General features: G+C 49.4%; 2 protein-coding genes across 2 annotated transcripts; both read right to left on the bottom strand.

The window, feature by feature from the left end:
- Positions 1-385: 385 nt before the first annotated feature.
- Positions 386-4,611, bottom strand: LOC115502216 (zinc finger and SCAN domain-containing protein 5B-like). Its single transcript, XM_030297391.1, has 4 exons — positions 4,276-4,611; positions 2,390-2,593; positions 1,328-1,466; positions 386-1,059 (listed from the first exon to the last, which is right to left on the bottom strand). Exons 1-4 carry the CDS (start codon positions 4,609-4,611, stop codon positions 386-388), a joined length of 1,353 nt encoding a protein of 450 aa, XP_030153251.1.
- A 9,473-nt stretch (positions 4,612-14,084) lies between these two features.
- Positions 14,085-19,098, bottom strand: LOC115502215 (galanin like peptide). Its single transcript, XM_030297390.1, has 5 exons — positions 19,015-19,098; positions 17,309-17,357; positions 16,541-16,621; positions 15,484-15,561; positions 14,085-14,140 (listed from the first exon to the last, which is right to left on the bottom strand). Exons 1-5 carry the CDS (start codon positions 19,096-19,098, stop codon positions 14,085-14,087), a joined length of 348 nt encoding a protein of 115 aa, XP_030153250.1.
- Between the last annotated feature and the right edge of the window lie 5,282 nt (positions 19,099-24,380).

Below are 24,380 nucleotides of genomic sequence, written 5' to 3'. Positions count from 1 at the left end.
TCTCTTCCCCTCCCCTGCTCACGCTCTGTCTCTCTCTCAAAAGTAAGCATTAATAAAAATAATGGATAACAGAAAGACATTCAGCAGCCACCATCTTTATAAGGAAATATTGACAATAAGATTTGCCTTCCTAAACCAAAAAGCCTTATAAGGAAACAATGGGACATAATTAAAACAGAAAATGAAAACCAATAAGGAAGATGTCATCATTCCAAGATCCTCCATAAATTAACATTTATGGAACATCTACGGTGTTCCAGAAACCTTGTAAGTGCTCACAATATCATATGTCATTTTTATAAAATAGGTGACAAATCGCCATTAACTTCCTTCTTGGAGCAGAAGGGACTTAAATCTGATGGTGGAATCATTGGGAAGTCATTTTTTAATGTATTTTTTGGTGGCGCTTAAAAGTGCCCAGCTGACGAAAGGCACAATTACACTCGTGACACGTGTAGGGCTTTACCCCAGAGTGGGTGCGCTGGTGAACATTGAGGTTCCCTTTGTGGCTGAAAGCTTTCCCACACTCTTCACACACATAGGGCTTCTCCTTTGTGTGGATCCTCTTGTGGCTCCGCAGGGTGGAGTCGTGGGTGAACGTCTTGAGGCAGATTTCACAACAGTAAGGCTTCTCGCCTGTGTGGATTCGCTGGTGAACTCGGAGGTCTGAAGTCTGCATGAAACTCCCAGGACAGGTGTTGCATTTAAAGGGTCTCTCTCCCGTGTGTGTCCTCCAGTGGATGGAAAACTGAGATTTATAACGAAATTCTTTCTTACAGAGGCTACAGACGTTTGATGTCCCTCCCGTGGCTTTTTTCCCAACAGGATGAACTGATGACACAGGCTGTCCTGAAAATTCTCCTGTGTCCAAATGTGTGGCCACGTCTTGGGAAATGGAGGTGTTTTCCTGTTTTCTCCTTTTGGAACTTCTTTGAGTCTTCCGGGAATCTCTCCTCTTCCCATTCTGAGTGGACACTTGTCTCTCTGAAACCTGTGTGGAAGGCTTTTCGGCATCCACATTTTTAATATGGGTTCCTTCTTGGAGAGTCTTCATGGGAGCTGTTGAAAGAAGGGTTAACACAACAACACTTAATAAAGAGCATTTTCAACGATACCAACCTCATTTGAACCAAACACTGAGGTAGGCTAAGAACTTCTCATCAATCAACAAACTTGAGATGGGGTTGTATGTAGGACGCTCTGGAAATCAGTGATGGAGAAGGCATTTGAGAGCCTCCCCACCACCAGCACCACGAAGAGATGTCAATGCTTGATCCCCAGCCCCCTCCCCAGCAAAGAAGTCACTCTTCCCAGTTTCCATGCTCACCAGGACCCTTCAGAAAGGGAGGTTCTTGGGATTTAAGTATTCTTGTCTCTTCCAGACTCTTCTCCAAGTTCTCCTTAGGTCTCAGACCCTCCAGTACACCTTTTCCAGGAATGGTCTCAGGCAGGAGAACGTTCTGCCCCTGACAATGGGCAGTCACTGTAGTTACCAATGTGTCTAAATTATGGGGTGGAAAGCTCTCGTCTCTTCTTTCCCCATCCTGCCCATCTTTCTAATCTGAGACCCCAACTTTCTCCATAGTAGTGTTGTGAATATATCCCCACGACTTCCCTTGGACCACCCCATCACCCCTGATAATCACCTGATTTTCAGAACTTTGGTAACCAATACCCACTGCGCCTTTAAATCATGTCCACACATCACAACTTTTGTGCCTAATTCTCTAAGCACGCTTCCTAAAGTCACCCCTGCTTCCCCTTGTCCGACTCTGGAAGCAAGATGGCCCTAGGTCCAGGTGTTCCTACTCAGCACTACTGATACTTTGGATGATTCCCTGTTGGGAGGCTGTCCTATGCGTTGTGGGACAATTAGCAGCATCCCTGGTCTTACCCAACAGGTGTCAATAGCACTCCCCATCCCCACCTCCATTCTGACAACCAAGAAGGTCTCCAGACATTTGCAAATGTCTTGAGAGGCAAAATGACTCCGAGTGAGAACCCTCCTTTAATTTATTGACAGTAGTCCCCAAACTGGTCCTTTGGCCGATTGTCATTTCATGGAATGCCTTTGAGGAACTCGACTATGGAAAAATCAGTTTTCAGTTCATTACCCTGTGGCAAATTGACCTGGCACCATTTCATCACCACCATTTTCCTCCAGCCTCAACACTAAAAGCCTTAATGGCAGGGGGACAAAGGCTGAAAGGTCCTCATTCTCCACAGAGGCTCAGAAATGTCTAGGGACTTGATGCATCCATGGGAATTCCTAGGGCAAAAGGGCCTAGTTCGGTGCTATGCTAAATATCCCAATTATTCTAGCAGCTGCACACACTTCTGGTACCTTCTGCCACCACTCCCTAGAGATTGAGGAGGGCATCACACTCACCTGCCCCTTTGATGGTTCACTGGTTCCTGGCAGGTTCTGTAGCTCTCTGCTGACCTGGATGTTCTCTGGATGTATGTCACACCCAGAGGATTGGGGCTTCTTGGACAAGTCTGTCATAAGATCCCTGTCACCAGCCTCGGCATTGGCCATCTGAACATCTGAACTTCGCATGAGAAATTCCTGTCCTTCTATGCTAACTATGGTCTGCGGGGGGTGGGGGAGAGGGGGGAAAATAAAACAAGATCAGACTCTAAGAACCAGAAGGTAGCTCTCTTGTACAGTGTGCATCCTACCACACATTCAATTTGTTGGAATAACTTGTTTAAAATGGCAACCAAAAATGTCTCCAAACATTGTCAACGTTTATTTATTTTTGGGACAGAGAGAGACAGAGCATGAACGGGGGAGGGGCAGAGAGAGAGGGAGACACAGAATCAGAAACAGGCTCCAGGCTCCGAGCCATCAGCCCAGAGCCCGACTCGGGGCTCGAACTCACGGACCGCGAGATCGTGACCTGGCTGAAGTCGGATGCTTAACCGACTGCGCCACCCAGGCGCCCCTCTCCAAACATTGTCAAATGCACCCCTAGGGGGTGAAGGTGAAATTACCCCATCCCCTTGTGTTGGGCAGCTAACTACTGGCCTAGCCACAATATCTAATCAACTTCAATATCTCCCTTTTATCTCCCCCTGCCCCAGCTAATACTAATACTAATACTAATACTAATACTAATACTAATACTCAGCCCTCAAACTGTCCTCCTGGTCTAGGCACATGCAACATGGTGCCGTGAAAAACCCAACCCCTCCCCCAAGTGAGGCTGCCAATGTTTGACCTACGTGTCACCCAGCTGGTCTTAAATCCCTTTATCAATCATTCCAGATTAAAACCTTACAGTTTTCACAGCTATTTTTCCACGATGCTGTGGAAGCTTGTAGTCTCCATTCTTGGCTCAGCCCCCGGAGGATTTCATCTCCTACCAGAGTACACAGGGAAAGGGGGATTGCCATGTCGGACTTAGTTCCCTCCTGTCCACTGGTTACAAAACTACCTATAGAGGAACCCATCCCCTGTGACTGGAACAAATATGCATGTGGCACACCAGGTCCTATTCCCTTCTAGATCCTTCTGAACCCTTCCTTTTTCTACAAAGGATAAAGGCACACTCAACCCACCATGATGGAAAATGTTCCCACGTAAATAAAGTCTTACCTGGTCTGGTGATTCTTACCCAAGAGCCAAAGTTTTGACCCTATGAGACATTTGGCAACCACCAGAGATTTTGGGGGGATGGGGTGGGGTGGTGAGGTTTGATTTTCACAACTAGGGGAAGTTGCCACTGACACAAGGATGCTGCAAAGCACCCTACAATGCACAAGAAAGCCCCCAAAGCAAAGGATGGTCCACCCCCCAGTATCACTAGTTGATCTGAGAACCCAATCCAGTCAAAAACCTGCTATCCCAACCCCCTCCCTTCCTCAGCATCTTCCCAGGACTCTAGCTGCCATGACAACACATCCAATGCACCTCTCTGCACCCTGTAGCTGCTTTACTCAGGTAGGACCACTTTTAAGAGGGTCTCTGGCAATACCAAGAATTGTGGGGCCAGTGGACCGGTTTCAGCCTTTCTCCTCGAGTGTCTGGAACGTCCCTTACACAACTGAGAGGTAGGGCAGGGTTAAGTGACAGTAAGGTGTGCAGACTCACGAAGCCCACCAGATGCCAGTAATGTCCCCCCTCCTCCCTGTTCAACAGCCAGAAATGTCTCTAGACATTGCTGAGTGTCTCCTGCCTTCCACTCGAGAACCACTGGGCCCAGAAAAAGCCCCTCCTGTCCCCCATACCAGCCCCCGCTTTCCCGTTGCAATGAGGAAGGCGCTACTCACCCATTTCTTGGGCCCCTGGCTGCTTCTCAGCACATCCTGCAGGTCTTTGCAGCTCTGCACAGCACTTTCCTTCACTAAGACCTGGAGCTCCTGCGGCATGGAGATCATGAACTGTTCCATCACCAGCATATCCAGAATCTGCTCCTTGGTGTGCAGGTCTGGCCGCAGCCACAGATAGCAGAGCTCATAGAGCCTCCTCAGGTCCTCCACAGGGTCCGACCGCCCCGAGCCGCTAAACGCCCTGAAGCTCACATGCCACTGCTCACAGCTGCTGTCTTGCTTTCCAGCGAGGGCTCCTTGGGCTTTCTCCCGTGAGAACGTCTGGTCTGCGGCCATATTTACAGGAGAATTTTCCAGTATGGCTCTGTGCAAACTCTCTAAGGGCTGGTGCCTAATTAAGACCTACCTAAAGGTATTTACTCTGGTTTTCCTCAGCAGTAGACTGGCTGTTTTTTCACAAGTCTGGGGGTGGGGGGAGGAATGAACCAGATTAGCTTATTGTTTTTTTGTTTTGAGGAAGAGAGAGACAGCAAGCAAGCAGGGGAGGGGCAGAGAGAGAGAGAGGGAGAGAGAGAGAATCCCAAGCAGGTTCCACACTGTTACTGCAGAGCCTGACATGGGGTTCGAACTCACAAACCGTTGAGAGCATGACCTAAGCTGAAACCAAGAGTCAGATGCTTAACCAACTGAGCCACCCAGGTGCCCAAAGATTAAACTTCTTACCCTTCCTCCCCTCACCCAACACTAGACACCGACTGGTCTGTGTTTAATACATTGGAAAGTGAGCCCCACTATTATTTTCCCAATGCCCTTTATAGTAAAGGTGGTTTAATTGTCTGAATGGACCCCTAAGTTCTGAGCATGAAATATACAGAGGTGGGCTCAGTTTTTGCATCTATAAATTGGGACAATATTGTTCTTTACTATAAATTAAATATAACTAAGTGCAGGCACCAGGGTGGCTCAGTTGCTTAAGCATCTGACTCTTGATTTCAGCTCAGGGCAGGATCTCTTGATTTGTGAGTTCAAGCCCTACATGACTATGGACAGTGAGGAGCCTGGTTGGGATTCTCTCTCTCAAAAATAAACTTTGTATATATTTCAATTTTGAATTTCAATTCAAAATATATTTCGATTTTTCAAAACATATATTTTGATATATACAATTTATTTTAACAATGTCAATCTTTGTACCTTCTCATCAGGACAGCATACAAGGCAAAACTGTTAGTTGTAATTCTGCAGAATACAGAAATATATTTCCAACCTAAGAATTTCATGTGGTGTAGAAATGCTGGAAATATTAACCTAGGATTGTCCCAATACATTTCCTTGTTCATCCCAGGATATTGATTTCTTCCAGGAAAGGGAGAACTCAAAAGAATCCTAACAGGATTAACAGATAACTTTGTCACTGTGATAAAATACACATTACATAAAATTCAGTCCTTTAAAGTATACAATTTTGGGGCAGTACTCACATTTGCAATGCTGTACAACCATTCACCACTGTCTATTTCTAGAACTTATTTATCCCTGAAAAGGAAACCCTGCCTTCCCCACCCACCTTTACCTCCTGGTAATCCATTAATGGGCTCTGTCTCTATGGGTTACACATACCTAATCTCATCCCAGAAAAAAGGATTTAAAATCCAACGCTCTTTGAAGTTTTCAAAGAAGATTTTAAGAGAGAGAGTTTTTAAGAGGTTCTCAACCTAGCTCCCAAAGGCAAGAACCACTTTGTTACTCTGCAGACTGGTGGGGGGACTCAGTTCACAAGTGAGAGCCACAGGGCCCCCAGGTAAAGGGGCTCTAATCCTGGCCTCTCTAGTAGGTTGATAAGAGGCCCATAATTAAAGGTTTGATTTTACCCTGTGGACAGCAAACACCCAGTGATGTGTTTTGAAGCAAAAGTGTGGCACGTTTAGAAATCTCAGGAGAACCATGTGCCACGTGGAATTCAAAGGTAAGACATTTTGCCTAAAACCCACAATTGTCCACTTGTGTCCTGTTTCAGATCGTTGGGGAAGGTTGCTTGAGCTCAGTGTTGTTTTAGTTCCATGCTTCAGCTTCAATTAGCTGCGGGGTCTTGGGCAAGTCAATCAGCTCTTTGGAGACCACAACCCTTCTCCATGACATGGGCAGATAAAACCTACCTCTTATGTGGTGTGAGGATAAACTAAGGAGGCTATAAAGACATGCCTGGCACACGTTTACTGGATGGAGCGACCCCAACATTTCGATCTGCGGTTCTCAACAAAGGTGACTTTTGCCCCTGTTCCCCACGCACCTCGGGACTTTGGGCAACACCTGGAGACACTTTTGGTTGTCCTAACCCGGGCATGGGGGAGGCGGGTGGGGGAGATGTCGCTAAACATCCTGCAAGGCACAGGGCAGCCCCCACAACCCACAACTCCCCTCCCCCCACCCCAACAAAACAGCAAACAATTATCTGGCCAAAAATAGCATCTGAGGTCGAAAAACCTTGGTTCAAAGTATAAACCACACCCACCGTAGCACAAATGTATTAACATGATTCTCATTTCCCAGATGAATTCGACAATGAATCGACAATGAATCGAAGTTAATAATGGGGTGTAGGAAGATAACATTGCCGTCTCAAGACCTCATAGCTAATGCATAGTGAATATAGACCCAAGCCTTCCTGGTTCCAACCTCCATCCATCCATCCCAGTTTCCAAGCAACCTTAGGCATTCCCACCCATAACTTACCTCCTACATGTCTTCCTGCCTCCAAGGGACCAGCTCTCAAACTGTGCCTCAAGCTGAAATGTCTCTGTTTATATACGGCTAGAGAAACTCCAAACTTCCGGTTACCTCATCAGCCTGATGATTGGTTTAAAGCCATAGAATTAACAACTTTAAATGGTCGAGTGGATTAAATTTCTCACTGAAACCCCATCAAGAGAAAAACTCATTTATTAAGTAAGTCTTTTTGGAGACAATATTGGTTTTCCTGCTCTGGTGAATTATTTATCATATGCCCAAGGTGCTCAAAGGAATCGGGGAACATAGAGCTGCAAGTTTTAAGCACTTTGGGTCAAGGTTTTATTTAAAATGGGTTGACAGGGGCGCCTGGGTGGCGCAGTCGGTTAAGCATCCGACTTCAGCCAGGTCACGATCTCGCGGTCCGTGAGTTCGAGCCCCGCGTCAGGCTCTGGGCTGATGGCTCGGAGCCTGGAGCCTGTTTCTGATTCTGTGTCTCCCTCTCTCTCTGCCCCTCCTCCATTCATGCTCTGTCTCTCTCTGTCCCAAAAATAAATAAAAACGTTGAAAAAAAAAATTAAAATGGGTTGACAACTCCTTATCAGGGAAATAGAAATCAAAACCACACTGAGATATCACTTCACGCTGGTCAGAGTGGCTAAAATGAACAAATCAGGAGACTATAGATGCTGGAGAGGATGTGGAGAAACGGGAACCTTCTTGCACTGTTGGTGGGAATGCAAACTGGTGCAGCCGCTCTGGAAAACAGTGTGGAGGTTCCTCAAAAAATTAAAAATACACCTACCCTATGACCCAGCAGTAGCACTGCTAGGAATTTACCCAAGGGATACAGGAGTGCTGATGCATAGGGGCACTTGTACCCCAATGTTTATAGCAGCACTCTCAACAACAGCCGAATTATGGAAAGAGCCTAAATGTCCATCACCTGATGAATAGATAAAGAAATTGTGGTTTATATACACAATGGAGTACTACGTGGCAATGAGAAAGAATGAAATCTGGCCTTTTGTAGCAACGTGGATGGAACTGGAGAGTGTGATGCTAAGTGAAATAAGCCATACAGAGAAAGACAGATACCATATGGTTTCACTCTTATGTGGATCCTGAGAAACTTAACAGAAACCCATGGGGGAGGGGAAGGAAAAAAAAAAGAGGTTAGAGTGGGAGAGAGCCAAAGCATAAGAGACTCTTAAAAACTGAGAACAAACTGAGGGTGATGGGGGTGGGAGAGAGGGGAGGGGATCTGATGGGCATTGAAGAGGGCATCTTTTGGGATGAGCACTGGGTGTTGTATGGAAACCAATCTGACAATAAATTTCATATATTAAAAAAAATAAAAATAAAATAAAAAATTAATTAATTAATTAATTAAAAAATAGAAATTGTGGTTTATATATACAATGGAATACTACTTGGCAATGAGAAAGAATGAAATATGGCCTTTTGTAGCAACATGGATGGAACTGGGGAATGTCATGCTAAGTGAAATAAGTCAGGCAGAGAAAGGCAGATACCATATGTTTTCACTCATATGTGGTTCCTGAGAAACTTAACAGAAGACCATGGAGGAGGGGAAGGGAAAAAAAAAAAAGGTTAGAGAGGGAAGGAGCCAAACCATAGGAGTCTCTTAAAACTGAGAACAAACTGAGGGTTGATGGGGGGGGGGAGGGAGGGGAGGGTGGGTGATGGGTATTGAGGAGAGCAACTTTTGGGATGAGCACTGGGTGTTGTATGGAAACCAATTAGACAATAAATTTCATATTAAAAATAATAATAAATAAAATGGGCTGACAAGTAGGCATTTAAAAAACCAGAAGTGCATGCAAGTAGGGAAAAATGCATCGACATTGCATCAATGCACAAGCCACACTTTTCCTAAAGGCAGAAGGCAGTGATACATCATCAAGGATGTGTGAAGAGATGATAGGCCTGTATCAAACCAGTGATTTCATCTAGTTCAGGGGCGGCTGGGTGGCTCAGCGAGTGGAACAGGAGACTCTTGACGTCGGGGTTGTGAGTTTGAGCCCCGTTGCAGGTAGAGATTACTTAAAAATAAAATAAAATAAAATATTTAAGGGGCGCCTCGGTGGCTAAGTTGGTTAAGTGTCCGACTCTTGATTTCAGCTCAGGTCGTGATCTCACAGTTCGTGGGTTTGAGCCCCACGTTGGCTCCGTGCTGACAGTGTGGAACCTGCTTGGGATTCTCTCTCTCTCTCCCTCTCCCTCTGCCCTCCCCTGCTCCTTCTTTCTCTAACGCTCTCAAAATAAATAAACATTTAAAAAACAATAAAAAATAAAATAAAATCTTCAGAAAAAAACAACCCTAGCTCAACCAAAGCTTAACATATTAATTCCAAGGCACTGAAAAATGAAAAGTAAATATTGATACATAAGGAATACTAGTGACTTTTTAAAACTTATTTTTATTATTTTTCAATATCTTGGGATTAATGCCTTAAAACTCTGCTCAAACTAGATTAAATCGCTGATTCGACACTTGTCAATTTACCCTTTTATAAAAACAATGGAAAGCAGACACACAGGGGCGCCTGGGTGCCTCCGTCGGTTAAGCATCAACTCTTGATATCGGCTCGGGTCATCATCTCATGGTTTGTGGGTCCTGCGTCCAAGCCCTTCTTGGGATTCTCTCTCTCTCCCCCTCCTTCTCTGCCCCTCCACTGCTCATGCACTCTCTCTCAAAATAAACTCAACCTCAAATTTATCTTAATAATGGATTTTATGATTCTCTTTGAGTCCTAATATGTGATCCTGTATATGTCAGATAAAGATATATAAATATAGATGTAGATGTATAGATACAAAGCTATGCATGAACATAAAATAGAATACTTAGCCACAATATGTAGTAAATGTTTTATGTATAGTGTGTCGTTTAATTTAGCAACCAAAGGAAACTATCATACCCTTGGTTCTCTGTGAATTCTGGATTTGCCCCTGACCTTTCAGCCAGCCTATCTAGAAGCTAGAGACCAAGTTCTCACAGTACTGCTGTTGTTGATGCTATATTTATACTATTTACTGGATCGTTATGCTTTATTTCATGCTTAGCATCTATTTGTTGAGCGTTTGCATTATGTGTTCAGCTAAGCATTTGATATGTGAGATATACGTATTTTTAAAATGTTTTAAAGTTTATTTTTAGAGAACGAGAGAGACAGAGTGTGAGTGGGGGAGGGGCAGAGAGGGAGACAGAATCCGAAGCAGGCTCTGGGCTCGGAGCTGTCAGCACAGAGCCCCACACAGGGCTCGAATCCACGAACTGTGAGATCATGACCTGAGAGGAAGTCAGGAGTTGGATGCTTGACTGACTGAGCCCCCCAGGCACCCCTCTTATAAGCATTTTTGAAATTCATTCTTCTGTGACCACCAGGTGTAGATTTTTCCTGCTCGTCCTGAAGAACACTACCGGTCTGAGAGGTTTTTCACCTTTAATCTTATGAAATTTATCTTTACGATTTCTTACAAACATCTCCTTCTCCCCCTTCTCATTTTCTCCTGGAGTTGGCCTTGGATTCTTCATACTTTCTTGCTTCTGGAAGAGACTGCAATGTTTTGTTCCTTTTCTTAATTTGTTTCTCTGTTGTGTCCGTTCTGCCCTATGTCCCACCTGGCGTGTTCTTTAGTTCAGCTATTATATATTTTTCTTAATGATATTCGCTGCATTTAAAAAGATGTTTAATTATTTCATCTTGCAGATTGCTTTTCTTATGGGTATTTCTATTTCTTGGATGACAGTTCTAATAGCCCTGTTTCTGAAAGTATCTGAAACCAGCTTTTCTCTTCTCCATCGATTTTGCTTAACGAGCTGGCTCCTTATGGGCCCCATGAGTTAGAATTCTTTGGGATTGGATATCTCTTCAGTTCCGGGTAATTTGGTTTCAGGTGGAAACGCTCAACAATGGCTGGAGATGTGGTTGGTTGTCACAACCGGGGAGAGAGTGCTGCTGCTATCTTGTGTGTTGAGTGGGGGGGGGGGGGGGGGGGACCGCTGTTGAACATCCTGTAACGCAAGGGGATGGCCCCACAAAGAGAATGATCCCAACAGAAACGTCAGTGGTGCAGAGGTTGAGAATCCTGGGATGGGGGTATCGACTGTAGCTGATTAACCTGGCAAAGTCTAGTAAGCCAGAGGCTAACCTGTTCTAGCTCCAATGCCCTCAGGAGAGGAGATTAATCTACAGTTAACGTTGCCTTTGGTATAATCCTACCAAGTAAAACCTCAGATCAGGGTCACAAAATTAAGCCCCGCCCCTCCACCATGGGGGAAACCAGCACTGGGAGAAAGCCCTCCCCACATGTGAGGTTCACAATAGAATCACCAGGAACGAGACCACCCACACGCTTTGTCCCCCCCCTCCCATCCCTTGGTGGATTGAATTTGGTCTAGGGTGGGGCTTAGACAGGATGTTTCAAAGTACCCGGGTGATAGGGAATATTACTCAGCCTTAAAAGGAAGACAATCCCATCACAGTCTGCAACACCATGAGTAAGCTAAAGGAAGTATCCAGACACAGCTGATTCAATTCAGCAAGCAGGACCTGGTTGCCAGGGGCTGGGCAAGGGTCCTGGGGAGTGGTTGTTAATGGCAGAATTTCACTCTTGAAGGAAGAAAGCACTCTGGATGGTGGGGCTGGCTGCACAATGGCGTGAATGCCTTTAACGTCACAAAACTGTAACCCCTTACATGTGATACGATGGTAAATTTCATGGTACGTGTATTTCACCACCATTTAAAAATTTTTAATTAAAACTTTTTTTTCAGGTACCCAGCTTAGGGCTCGAACTCACAACCCCGAGATCAAGGGGTCGCGTGCTGCACCCGACTGAGCCAGCAGGGCTCCCCTTGATTAGATACCTTTAAGAAGACACTTGTTTGGGAACTTGACTAAGGAGGGACCACGGCTGGATGTGTGTCCACCTCCCTCCGACTTACTCAGGTGTGTCCCTCACCTGCCGTCTGTGCACCAGCAACATCTCTGCTCGTCAGGACTCATTCGTCACCAGGACATCTGGACGGAGATTTGCACCTGCAAGGAAAGCCTCTCCCTCTCCGAGAGCCCACCCCTCCCCTCCCCCTCTGCAGACAGCCTCCCAGGTGAAGACCCGTCCAGTGAGTGGCCCTCGGAGGCCACAGCCCTCCAGCCTGGGGGGGGACACAGCAGAGCTGTGCTGAGAGGCTGAGCAGAGCAGTCTCCTTTGGCATCAGCCCTTTCCTTCCCGAGCTGGAGAGAAGAGGAGCAAGGAGTGACGCTGTCTAGGGATGGGTCTCTGACCCCACAGCCACCGGGGACAGCGACCTTCATCCTGGACGGGCCGGTGTTGATGGCACTCTGGGAATGAAGCTGTGCCTCCTTAGGGTTGTCAGTGGTGGAAAATTCAGGATGCCCGGCTGAATGGGAATTTCAGGTAAGCCATGAATAATTTCAGCAGAAGTATGTCCCGTGCAACGGGGATTATCCGAGTATATAATCTATTGCATGCAATACGAGCCCACGTGCTCAACATTAGGACAAGCCCTCTGCAGGGTTCCAAGCCCCTGTCAGTGTGGGTAAAACCCCAGCACCTGGGCAGGACCCCTACCCTTTCTCTCTCACCTTAGAGCTCACAGACTTAACATTCTCTGCCTTGGGGCCATCAGGTCTCATCTCAATCTATCCTTTACTTGTGTTTTTATCTGGTTCCCAAACAAGGCTCATTGTCCCCTGGCCACCCCTCAGCCCCCGGGCCCTAGACGAACCTGACTCCGGGTATCCCCTACTGTCCCCCAATTCCTAAAGCGTCTTCTCCGAGGAGAACCCTTCACCCTCAGCCTCCTCTCTGAATGTCCTTCAGGGCTCTCACCCAACGGGTCCCTGTGCTACTGTCCCCACACCGCCTGTGTCCCCCAATTTCTGTGGTTTCTCCCCCCCGTGAGATCTTTGAAGGCAGGGCCTGTGTGCCTTTTTCATGCCTGGGGCTTGAGGCTGTCTCTTGATTCTGCAATTTAAAGTTGCTAAGGGCTTACACTGAGATTTCTGATAGTGCATTGCATCCGGCCAGAGATCCAGGAACCCCGTGTGAGTGATCCCAGCCACGGGGCGCTGCTGAGGAAGGGGCGAATTCAAAGGACAACAGCGACTCAGAACGTGCGACCGAGCGCCTACCTCCGCCGCTTCCTTTATGTTGTGTTCTTACGGGGGCACGTGCCCCCAGCTCAAGAGGACAGTTCCCCACCTCCCGCAGGACTCAGGATAGCCACGCACAGGTGTGTGAGTCAACACGACAGGTGCTGTGCAGGGACTTTTCTTTAAAAGAGGTGGGTGGGCCGGGACGCCTGGGTGGCTCAGTCGGTTAAGCGCCAACTTCGGCTCGGGTCGTGATCTCACGGTTCGTGGGTTCCAGCCCCACATCAGGCTCTGTCCTGACAGCTCAGAGCCCGGAGCCCACTTGGGATTCTGTGTCTCCCTCTCTCTCTGCCCCTCCCCCGCTCACACTCTGTTTCTCTCTCCTTCAAAAATAAACAAACATTAAAAGAAGTGGGTGGGCCAGGGCGCCTGGGTGGCTCAGTTGGTTGAGCATGGGACTCCTGATTTTGGCTCAGGTCGTGACCCTGGGGTTCATGAGGGGATTGAGCCCCACAGCAGACTCTGCGCTAGGCACGGAGCCTGCTTGGGACTCTCTCTTACTTCTCTCTCTCTTTCTGTCTCTGCAACGCCCACCTCATATGGGCTCTCTCTAAAAAAAACAAACAAACAAAAAAACGCACCAAAAATGAAAACAAATGAAAGAATACAATCACTTTACACGGACTACGGAAATATTCACTGATGACATTACCAAACGGTTCCAGAATTATTCTTGAGCTTGTTAACAATGCCCAGGAAAAATCAGTGAAAACCCGAGACAGTCTGGGAACTTTTGAGGGAAATTCTGCCAACCCTCCAAATTTTCGACATAGGATTTGGGGACTTAATTTCAAGATCCTAGTCTCAGTGGAGGGAGCTAGAGCGGGGCTCAGGAGGAGCTGGAGAGAAGGATGCAGAGGAGAGGTGTGGAGACATCTAAGACTGCAGGGCCTCTCCCTCCCTGGGAGCTTTCTTGCTGAGCTCGCCCGGGTCTGTGGGAGAGAAAGAGGCAAATTTTGAGTAGTTCTGTTCGCTGCCACCACCCAAACCAGGTCCTCGAGCCTGGGGATGAGGAGTTCGGCTGCGGTTCGTTCCACATCCCATCGCCTTCCCTGTTCGCTCTCCCTCGATCCTTTTTGCCCTGCCCTCCTTTCTTTGCATCTACCCACATATTTCCCTTTTCCTCCCCATTTAAGATGGCAGGTGATGGTGGCGGGTGTTTTCGAGAGCCAGAGGGCTGCGAAGGTTGGCGTGGGGCTTAGAGGGTTGAGGAGGTCTGTCACGAGCAACACCGGTAAGATGTGCAATCCGTGCTTTCCAGAGGGGCTAGCACAGCTGGGATGAAAGTATGCTGTTCGTTTCCAGAAACAGGGCTGGGGTTGAAGGAACTGGGGCGAAGTCCAGCCGGAGGAAGGCAGGAGAAAGCGGGTCTTGATCGTTGACTTGGGTCGTGGTTGGGTTGGAAGCCAGCACTTGGATAATTTAATCCATTCCTTTAACGAGTATCTTCCAAGAGCCTACCCCGTATCATCCATCATCGTCCCCTGCACTAGGCAGAGAGCAAGACAGAGAAGGTCCCTGCTCACGTGGAGCTTAGATTTTATCGGGAGATGACAGAGAACAAGCAGAGAAATGTGCAAACCAAAGACGAGGTGCATCCTGGCAAATGTTACTATGAAAATAAGAGAAGATGACAAAAATAGAGGGAAGGTAGGTTTACGTCAGATACAAAGGTCAGGGGCAGGCCCTACGGTGGAGGAGTTGGCTCAAACGGTTTCTGCGAGAGGCGAAGGACGCAGCCATGCAAAGCTCTAGAGACAGAACATTCCAGACTGAGGCAGCAGCTGGGGCAAAGGTCCTCGAGGGAAATGGACCCTGTGTTCTGAGGAAACCGGGATTCAGAACGGGAGTCGAAGGACATGCCTGATCGTGAATGCAGATGAGCACAGGGGTCCAGAGGGAGTTGAACAGGCCGGAAATAAAGATCTACTCCAGACACAGGTCAGAGCCAGAGGTGACCCCATGGGGTCCAAGTGAGGGCTTGAGGTGAGTGTTGCAGCAAAGGCCTGGGGGTGGTTTTAGGGCAGATCAAAGTTTGGGAGTGGGGTCATGCCTGGAAAAGCGCCAGGTTGTGGGGAAATATCTGGGGTTGGCTGGGAAATTCATGTTGGGCCGAGAGGCAGGGAGGGAGGCGAAGGAGCACAGAGGGAGGGAACCGTCATGGCCGCGATAGGTGTTCAGAGTTGACCCTCAAAGCTCCTTTGGCTATTTCTCCTGTCCCTGTCTCCTGTCTCCGTCTGTATCTCTTTCTCTCCTTCATATCTCCCATGCTTACCTGCCGTCTCTGGTTTGGCCAAGGTCTCCCTCGGACTCCTCTTGGTGGCCTGCTGAGGGTGGGGATTGGGGAGCCCGTCTAGGAACAAAACCAGTTCAGGGCTTTGTACCAAGTGACTTATTTCCTGGGAATTTCCTGCAGCTCTCTTATTCCCTGGGAATCTCTCGGTACCTTGGGGTACCCGTTCAGGGTCATTTTCTCCAGCCCGGGGATACTCGGGAATGTGTGGGGACACCTGTGGCCCGAACACCGAACCATCGGCACCAAATACCAACAGGGCCACCGCGAGGAACCAGCCCTTGATATGCCTCTATGGCCTGGCAGGTGACAACAATGAGACTCAGTTCAGGTCACAAGCTGCATTCACAGTGTGCCTGTCCAGGTGTCTGAACCCCCGTGCACACCCGTGATTCTTTCCCTTCAGATGAGGGTGGGACAGAGCGGGGAGTCTCAGAGACGGGAACGCGGGCCCAGTGAGCAGACGAGGGTAACAGCACCAGGGATGTGCAAGGACAAAGTGAATGTGGGTCTTGCAGGGAGAGAATATTAAAAATGGCAACCATAGGGCCCCCCGGCTGGCTCAGTCGGTTAAGCGTCCGACTCTTGGTTTCGGCTCAGGTTATGATCTCATGGTTCGTGATACCGAACCCCGAATCAAGCTCCACACTGACAGTGTGGAGCTGCCTGGGATTCTCTCTCTTCCTCTCTCTCTGTCCCTCCACCACACTCTCTCTCTCTCTCAAAATATTTAAATAAATAAATAAAAATTTAAAATAGATAGATAATTAAACCAACATGGCAACTGTGACTCCTTTAGTCTCCATCACATGCCAGACTGTTACCTGCCTTCTGTCGGCGAGCCACACAACAGAGCCGTTGGGCCTTTCCACTGATACGTTCTGCAGGTGACGTATTTGAGGCTGGAAAGAATCGCCCTTCCTGAGCTCCCCCAACCAGTAGGTGGCAGAGCGAGGGACGGAGCCCACACCTGCCAGTTTCCAAAGCCAGCCGCGGGCAGGCAAGGGGGGTGGTGGAGACGAATGCCCCACGCGCTCACCAATGGCCTTCCACAGGTCCGGGACCTCCAGGGCTGTCTTCTTCCCGCTGCCGCGGTCCCTGCTCTGAAGAAGGTGGAGCTCTGGGGAGGGGAGGGGGGAGAAGAGGACCCATGGATCTGTGAAATGGCAACATAACGGGGAATCCAGCAATCCTGTTAGGTTACTCCCTCGATGGAGCACCGCCACCAAATCCTCGGGACGGCGTGCACTTGGCAGGTGAGAAGTGGAGATGGCTGCCCGGAGTTACTACACCGCTAAGTGGCAGAACTGGGTTCTGAACCCGCCTGTGTCTGGATCAGAACCTCAAGTCCTTCCTGCTTTCAATACGGTCCCGGGAGCCTGGGTTTTCCTGGAGCACCGAGCGGCCCTGCCTTGAGCATCCCAGGGACGCGGCGGCTGGAACTGTCCCCGAGCCCCGTACACAAGTGCACAGTGAGGAAGAACCAGGGGAGACGGGAAGCCAGCGATGGAGGAACATCAGTATGCACTGGGGATCGTTCCCTTTCGTCTAATCTGCACAACATCCGCGTGGGGCAGGGGACCAGCACGACGCCCACTGTCACAGGTGAGGAAACCAAGGCGTCCAGAGAATTAGGCGGGGATGTGAACACAATGCCCGTGGCCCACCGCCCATCCCTCTGCTACACTAACTCTCGAGACGGGTCTGGAAATAAAACCCGTGGACCCCGGTGAATGTGAGTCGAGGGTCTTCCCGGGCTCGCTGAGCCTGGCCGCTGGCGGGGGCAGCCCTCAGCAGGCTCACTCACCGGGACCCAGGAGGTAGCCGGCACTGTTGAGGGTCCAGCCTCCTCGGCCCTAGACAGAGACGGAGAGAGCGAGACTCAGACGGGCAGAAAGGGTGGCAGGCAGCCCTCAGCTCTGGGGTCGCGTGCACCAGCCGCCACGGTCCCGCGAGCCTGGCAAGCGGGTTCACGGAACCCACATTTCACGAGCGCGGAAATCGGAGGCTTCCCGAAGCACAGCAACTCGGAATGGGAAGGGGCTTTAAAGAGCACTGCCGTGGGGCGCCTGGGTGGCTCAGTCGGTTAAGCGTCCGACTTCGGCTCAGGTCACGATCTCGCGGTTCGTGAGTTCGAGCCCCGCGTCGGGCTCTGTGCTGACTGCTCAGAGCCTGGAGCCTGTTTCCGATTCTGTCTCCCTCTCTCTCTGACCCTCCCCCGTTCATGCTCTGTCTCTGTCTCAAAAGTAAATAAATGTTAAAAAAAAAAAGAGCACTGCCGTAAAACTTTCCACGCCATCACAAACCGCACAACACGCGCGTGTGCGCACAAGTGCGGGATCGAACCAGGCTGCGTCGCTGGGTGGTTTTAGCCACGTTGCTGCGTCCCTCTGATAATTACAACGGCCAACATTAATTGTGGGTTTACTACCTGCCAGCGTCCGTTCCAAGCAGGACTGGATACACGATTTAGGGGGCTCAGAACAACGTGAAAACATGGGGCCCTCTTGCTCAGAGGCGATTAAGGGTTTTGAGACGGCCGCAGCGAGCGTGGGCACCTCCTGGGCGGCGCACGCCCACATCCCACCCTGGTTCCAAGCCCTTGATATGGTTACCACCTGGTGCCCACGACGCCCCCAGTCAGGCTGAAACGCTGGTTTGCTTCATTTAATGAAAGTTGCGTTAAGAGGTCTGCCAGCTTGCTTAAATCAAGCCAGGAAGCAGCTAGAGCCGGCCCGCAAACCCAGGCGGATTTCAGACTTCACGGCCACGTGTACCCAATACTCACGCCTCCGTTTTCCCTCGTGCGAAATGGGGAGTAACGAGGCCGAACTGCCGAACGGAAGTGGTGGAGCCCGGTTCCCGGGGCCAGGAGAACACGCACACCCACCGACCCTCATCAGACCTGCCTGGCACCTCGGTCAGAGGGTCACCGTCGGCCCCCTCGTGACACAAGAGCCAGGGACGCTCCAAGACACTGGAGCGCCAAGCCTGGGCCCTCTGGACTGGGCAGTGCACTAGCTAATGGGCCTGAGACCCAGGAGCTCAGTTAGCCCTCGCGGTGCTGGGATCTCACAAAGCACTTGGGGGACAGAGATCAACGAGGCACCTTGTCAGGAGGCGTGCAGCTAAAAGGAGAGAGCCAGGATTCCAAACTCCACGGGGGTCTCCGGTCTCCACAGCCCCTACTCCCAGTCAGGACCCGGACCAGGGGCCGGCATCAGGCTCCACAAGAAACCAGAGGGGCGGGACGCAGCCCCTGCTGACAACTTGGAATGGCAGGGAGCTGTGCCTTTGAAGGCATCTTTTTGTACCTCTGGGCCATGCTAATCCTCAGGACGTTTGTGCTTCCTGACCTCTGGGTCATGGGTTCGACAGACCCCCCACCCAGGGCCAAGGCGCCCCCACAGCCTGTGGCTCGTGGCTGGGCTGGGAAAATTAGAAAACTCTTCTAGGAGGGCAGTGACGGGGGTGGGGGTGCCGTAGGTGCAGACGGCTGCCGCGGGGTCCCACCTGGTGGACTGGTGCAGAGGCGGGGGTCACCGCCAGGCTGAGCAAGACGGCCAGGAGGAGGACCAGACAGACAGAGGGAGCCATCTGAGGGCCGGAAGGGTGGGCGCTCGGACCTCCAGGACACTGTCAAGAGAGAGTGGTGAGTGTATTTGTTCACTTCTAGTTTCATTAGGTCTAATTGCTGTTCAAGAAATTTCCTGTCTTTGGGGCGCCTGGGTGGCTCAGTGGGTTAAACGTCCGACTTCAGCTCAGATCATGATCTCACGGTTTGTGAGTTCGAGCCCCACGTCGGGCTCTGTGACAACAGCTCAGAGCCTGGAGCCCGCTTCGGATTCTGTGTCTCCCTCTCTCTCTGCCCCCCCTGCTCATGCTCTGTCTCTCTCTCTCAAAAATAAGTAACCATTAAAAAATTTTTAATTAAAAAAAATTCCCTGCCTTTACATGTACATCCAGAGGAATTCGTACACAGGCATACACCCAAGATATGCGGGAGTCATATCCATCACCCTCAAAAATCTCCTTGCGTTTTTTTGATTGTTTCAGTTTCTTGTTTGTTTCGTTAACACAAGATCTGTCCCGACATACTTTTTTTCTCTCAGTCTTACTGAGGTACAACGGACGTCCAGCACCGTGAGTAAGGTGTGCAGATAGCGGCTTCACACATATACACCGCCAAGAGGGTCACCTCGTAAGTCTGGTTAACAGCATCTGGTACCTCGTACAGGTGGGGAAAAAATGATGTTCCCTTCGTGGTGAGAATTTTCAGCATCTACTCTCTCTCTGGGCACCTTTCAAATACACCACACGGCAGCGTCCACGACAGCCGGGAGCCATCCATCACGTCCCCAGGACTACGGGTCCTACACGGGGTCCTACACGGGCCCCAGCCCCGCCTCTGGTGAGCCACCCATCTGATCTCTTTCCCTGAGTGGGTTTGGGTGTTTTTCTCCCAGTCCACACATAAGTGAGGTCATATTCATCTTCCTCTGTCTGACTTTTAACAAACTATAAAGTGCCCAACACTGTCGAAGGTTAACCTCTGTGTCTTTCTGCCTTAAATATACGACAGAAAAATAAAACCAAGGCTTCTGAGTTCATTGCTGGTTTTTCTGGTGGGGCTCCATTTCTGGAACGCTTTTGTTTAAGTAAAAAAAAAAAAAAAATCAGAGAGTTGGTTGAGGGAAAGGGCCGAAGGAGGCAGGTAAACAGTAGGATACTGGGCGCATAACCGCAGAGCCCCACGGTGCAGGAGTGACCAAACTTTAAGAGTCACAGAGGCGTTAGCCCCTCTCCATCCTTCCGGACCCCTGGTTGCCATCCCCCCCTCCCCCCTCCGCTTACCTCACTGGTGTTGGCAGGTGCCCCCAGCTCTCTCGGGGTCCAGCTCCTCCACATCCTCCACGGCAGCTTTTATGCCTCCCGAGGAGAAAGGAGGCGGGCAGGGCAGGGGAAGGGAGGGAGTCAGCAATTAGGGGGAAGACGGGAGAGAGTGCCAAGGCTGGAGGAGGGGTGAGGCTTCGCGGACACCAGGGGCTTTTATGAGCTGAGCTCAGAATGGGGTGCTTCCCGCAGGGAAGTGTTTCTGTGCCTCACCTCAGTTTCCCCCGCAGACCCTCTAATCCGACGAGTACATGACCCTTCCTCCTCCCCTCCTGCCCCTCTCAGGTGTGATTTGCGCTTCAAGCTCTGCGTTTACTCGAGCAATCCCCTGGCCTGGATCTGCCCAGGCCAGGCCTGTCTGGGCCCCTGCACCCCACCTACCCACGGCCCCGCAGCACTGGGCTCCCTTCAGTCCCTCCTGCTCGTCTGCTTCTCCCTTGTATCATGCACCTTGTCCGTATGTTTCCTTCATTGTTATGCGTCTCCCGCTCCCTGGAAAATAGGCTTGGTGAGGGGTGGGAAGGCGCCTTGCTCACTGGAGGGCATTTGCCCACAGGCTTTCTTTCTTTTTTCTTTCCTTTCTTTTTTTTTTTGCTCATCATGACTTGGGGGTACTTCTGTGTGACCTCCCTCTCTTTCTGTTCTTTTTTAAAACCTGTCTTTTTGTTTCTCTCCCTCTTTGCCCCAGAGATCAGCAGGTTTCCAGGGGAAGGAGCCCTGGCATCAGGGAAGGGCATGCACCCCTGGCTTTGCCCTCTGCCCCCTGGAAGTCCTGGTCCTCACCAGACACGGTTTCCCCATCTGTACCATGCAGAGCTGGGGTCCATCGGTACCTTCTTTCCATCTCACATCAACCCCACCCCCACAGAAGGGACCTTCCTCATCTCAGTGATAAAATGAAGTCCCTGGGGGGACGCCGGGGTGGCTCAGTCAGTTGAGCGTCCGACTTCAGCTCAGGTCATGGTTTGTGAGTTTGAGCCCCACGTCCAGCTCTGTGCTGACAGCTCAGGGCCTGGAGCCTGCTTCGGACTCTGTGTCTCCCTCTCTCTCTGCCCCTGCCCCACTCACGCTCTGTCTCCGTCTCTCTCAAAAATAAAAATAAACCTTAAAAAAAAAAAGAACGTTAAAAATAAATAAATAAAATGAAAACCCTGGACCATGGGTAGAATGAGAGCAAGAAAGAGGACCACTGGACCACATGGACTGTTTGCTCCCATTTTCATTTTCTCTTCTGGAGGAGGAGGGGAGGAAGTGACAGGAAGGTGTAAATGGCTTTGCTGGGAAAGAGGGTGAAGAAGGAGGGGTGTTGCTCACAGAGGAGGGAGAGAAGGACAGACGTCGCTGGAAACCCAGACGTGGTTACCTGGAGACCGATGAAGAGTCAGAGGACAGAGACCTCGCTTCCTCATTAACCAGATCTGGAGAAATAAATGGAGTCCAAATCTCATGCAAAACAAAACCAAGGTGTGTGGGAGGAATGTCACTTTCTTTGCACTTCTGTGGCTGAGCCTGCTGTCGTGAGCCTGCATCCCTCTTAGCAACTTGGAAACGTGGGGGCACTGCAGTTTCCCGTCCGACCTTTCTTTGCTGCTATTGGTGATGAGTCTGCTGGGTTTTATCTGAACATCCACAGCCTCGCTAAGTGTCCCGGTGCTGTGGAGAATGCTAACACATGCCTGCCCCTAGCAGGTGACGGGAGACTGGGATCGAAACTTATCCTTCCTTCCAAAGATCGGTATTGGGTGCCTAACTGTACTCTGTCCCTGCCCACAACCCAGTGAGCCAATGACCCAATTATTCCGGCTAGCAAAAGCAGAAAAGATACTTGCTGGAGCTTCTGGGAACAACACAAAACAAAAAAATCTTCCTTTTTTAATGTTTTATTTTGAAATAATTTTAGACTTCCATGAAAGTTGTCCAAATCATTCCCCAGTACTCAGACTCTCCAAATGTTTACATTTTTCTGCATTTGATTTCTCTGATACCCCTCCCCCACCCCGTCTGCCTCTCTCCTCTCCGCATATGCACATATAATATTCTGAACTGTTTGAGAATAAGTCACAAACATTATATTCTCTCGGTCCTAAATTCTTCCACACGTCTTCCTAAAAACAAGGACATTCTTGGGGCGCCTGTGTGGCTCAGTTGGTTAAGCGTCCAACTCTTAATTTCAGCTCAGATCCCGATCTCATGGTTCATGACTTCGAGCCCCGCATCGGGCTCAGTGCTGACAGCATGGAGCCTGCTTGGGATTTTCTCTCTCCGTCTCTTTCTGCCCATCCTCTGCTCACTCGCCCTCTCTCAAAAATAAATAAGCTTAAAAAACTTTTTTAAAAAAGAACATTCTTTAACATAACCACAGTAAGATTGTCAACATTGTAGAATGAATGTTGACACCCCACTAGTACCTCAGCTACAGACCTTACTAATATTTCACCAATTGTCCTAATGGCTTTTATAGCAAAACAAACAAAGAAAAAACAAAACAAAACAAAAGCAAAAGAAACACCTCCACCCCATGCCTCTTTGTTGGTCCCCTTTACAGCTAAAGATTGTCTCTACTTTATCTTTCATGACCTTGATGTTTTCCTTGAAATTTTGGTGAGAGTACCAGTGAAATATTTTGTGGAATGCTTCTCAGTTTGGGTTTGTCTGACACTTCATTGTGTTTGGGTTGTGCACGTTGTGCAGGAAAGTCACAGAAATGATTGGGGTGGTGTTGTATAAATTATGTCCTCCTGGGTGCATCTGGCCATGGGAGCTTGGGACTCAGTTCATCCTGCTCCTGGTCAATCGCCTGGTTAAGGCGGTGTTGGCCAGATCTCTCCACTGCGAAGTTACTTTTTGTCCCTTTGTAATTGATCACTGTCTTGTGGGGAGATACTTGGAGATGGCGTAAGTGTGTTTCCTCAGTCTTTTGAGAGAATTTCTGGAAGCATATCTCTAGATAGATATGTATTCCTCTGTATCTCTTCCTTGAAAAGAAGCCCAAAGCCCCAGGAGATGTTTGGTCACCCGGTCACCATGAGGGGGAACAAAACGCAGGATTGGAACTGAAACACAGAAGGCAGGATGGGAAGACAGAGAAATTGAATCAGGACAACACTGAGAAACTGAGTCTCCCAGATCTGAAAACTCACCCCATTCCTGCATTTCCAATTATATGCTCCTATGCTGTCATTAAGCCAATTTGAGTTGAATTTTTTTTTTAATTTTGGAGAAAGAGAGACGGCGTGAATGGGGAAGGGGGGAGAGAGAGGAGAGGAGAGAGGGAGAGAGAGGGGAGAGAGAGAAAGAGAGAGAGAGAGAGAGAGAGAGAGAGAGAGAGAGAGAATCACAAGCAGGCTCCATGCTCAGTGTGGAGCCTGACACAGGGCTCGATCCCATGACTCTGGGATCATGATCTGAGATGAAACCAAGAGTCAGACACTCGACTGACTGAGCCACCCAAGCTCCTGAGTTGGATTTTTAAAAGAACAGCTTTATTGAGGTATACGGATGTACAAAGAACTGCGCATATTGCTAAGTTTAGACACAAACCAGGGCCCGTGGCGCCATCACCACAATCCAGGTAACAGACACACCAGCACCTCCTGGAGTCTCCTGTGTCCCTTTGTGTTGGGTCTTGCGCGCGCGCATGTGTGTGTGTGTGTGTATGTGTAAGAACACTTAACATGAAGTCTGCCCCCCTAGCAAATCTTGACGTGGGCAAGGCAGTTGTACGGCAGATCTCACAGCGTCTAGAGCAACTGAGAGTCTTCCCCGACCGCGAGTTACTGTTACTACAGAAGGTAAACGGGAGAGTTCACAAGCATGTCAGAATCAAACAACAGCCAACAGGGCCGAGAAAAAATTGAAAGGGAAATCAAAAAATGTCTTGAGGGGAGCCTGGGTGGCTCAGCTGGTTGAGCGTCAGACTTCAGCTCAGGTCACGATCTCAGGGTTCATGAGTTCGAGCCCTACATCGGGCGCTGTGCTGTGCTTGG

This window comes from Lynx canadensis, chromosome E2, assembly GCF_007474595.2.
Source record: "Lynx canadensis isolate LIC74 chromosome E2, mLynCan4.pri.v2, whole genome shotgun sequence".
In the NCBI taxonomy this organism is placed as follows: Eukaryota; Metazoa; Chordata; class Mammalia; order Carnivora; family Felidae; genus Lynx; species Lynx canadensis.
This window is presented reverse-complemented; position numbering and strand designations above follow the sequence as displayed.

What these genes read in the sequence shown, in the direction of transcription:
- LOC115502215 (XM_030297390.1), bottom strand. Translation starts at nt 19,098, where the DNA reads ATGGCTCCCTCTGTCTGTCTGGTCCTCCTCCTGGCCGTCTTGCTCAGC. An exon ending in CGGCTACCTCCTGGGTCCCG is followed by an intron (nt 16,622 to 17,308) that starts GTGAGTGAGCCT and finishes TCCCCTCCCCAG; the next exon opens with AGCTCCACCTTCTTCAGAGC. An exon ending in GGACCTGTGGAAGGCCATTG is followed by an intron (nt 15,562 to 16,540) that starts GTGAGCGCGTGG and finishes TTTTGTTCCTAG; the next exon opens with ACGGGCTCCCCAATCCCCAC.
- LOC115502216 (XM_030297391.1), bottom strand. Translation starts at nt 4,611, where the DNA reads ATGGCCGCAGACCAGACGTTCTCACGGGAGAAAGCCCAAGGAGCCCTC. An exon ending in GCCAGGGGCCCAAGAAATGG is followed by an intron (nt 2,594 to 4,275) that starts GTGAGTAGCGCC and finishes CACCCCCCGCAG; the next exon opens with ACCATAGTTAGCATAGAAGG. An exon ending in GTGAACCATCAAAGGGGCAG is followed by an intron (nt 1,467 to 2,389) that starts GTGAGTGTGATG and finishes GCCCATTGTCAG; the next exon opens with GGGCAGAACGTTCTCCTGCC.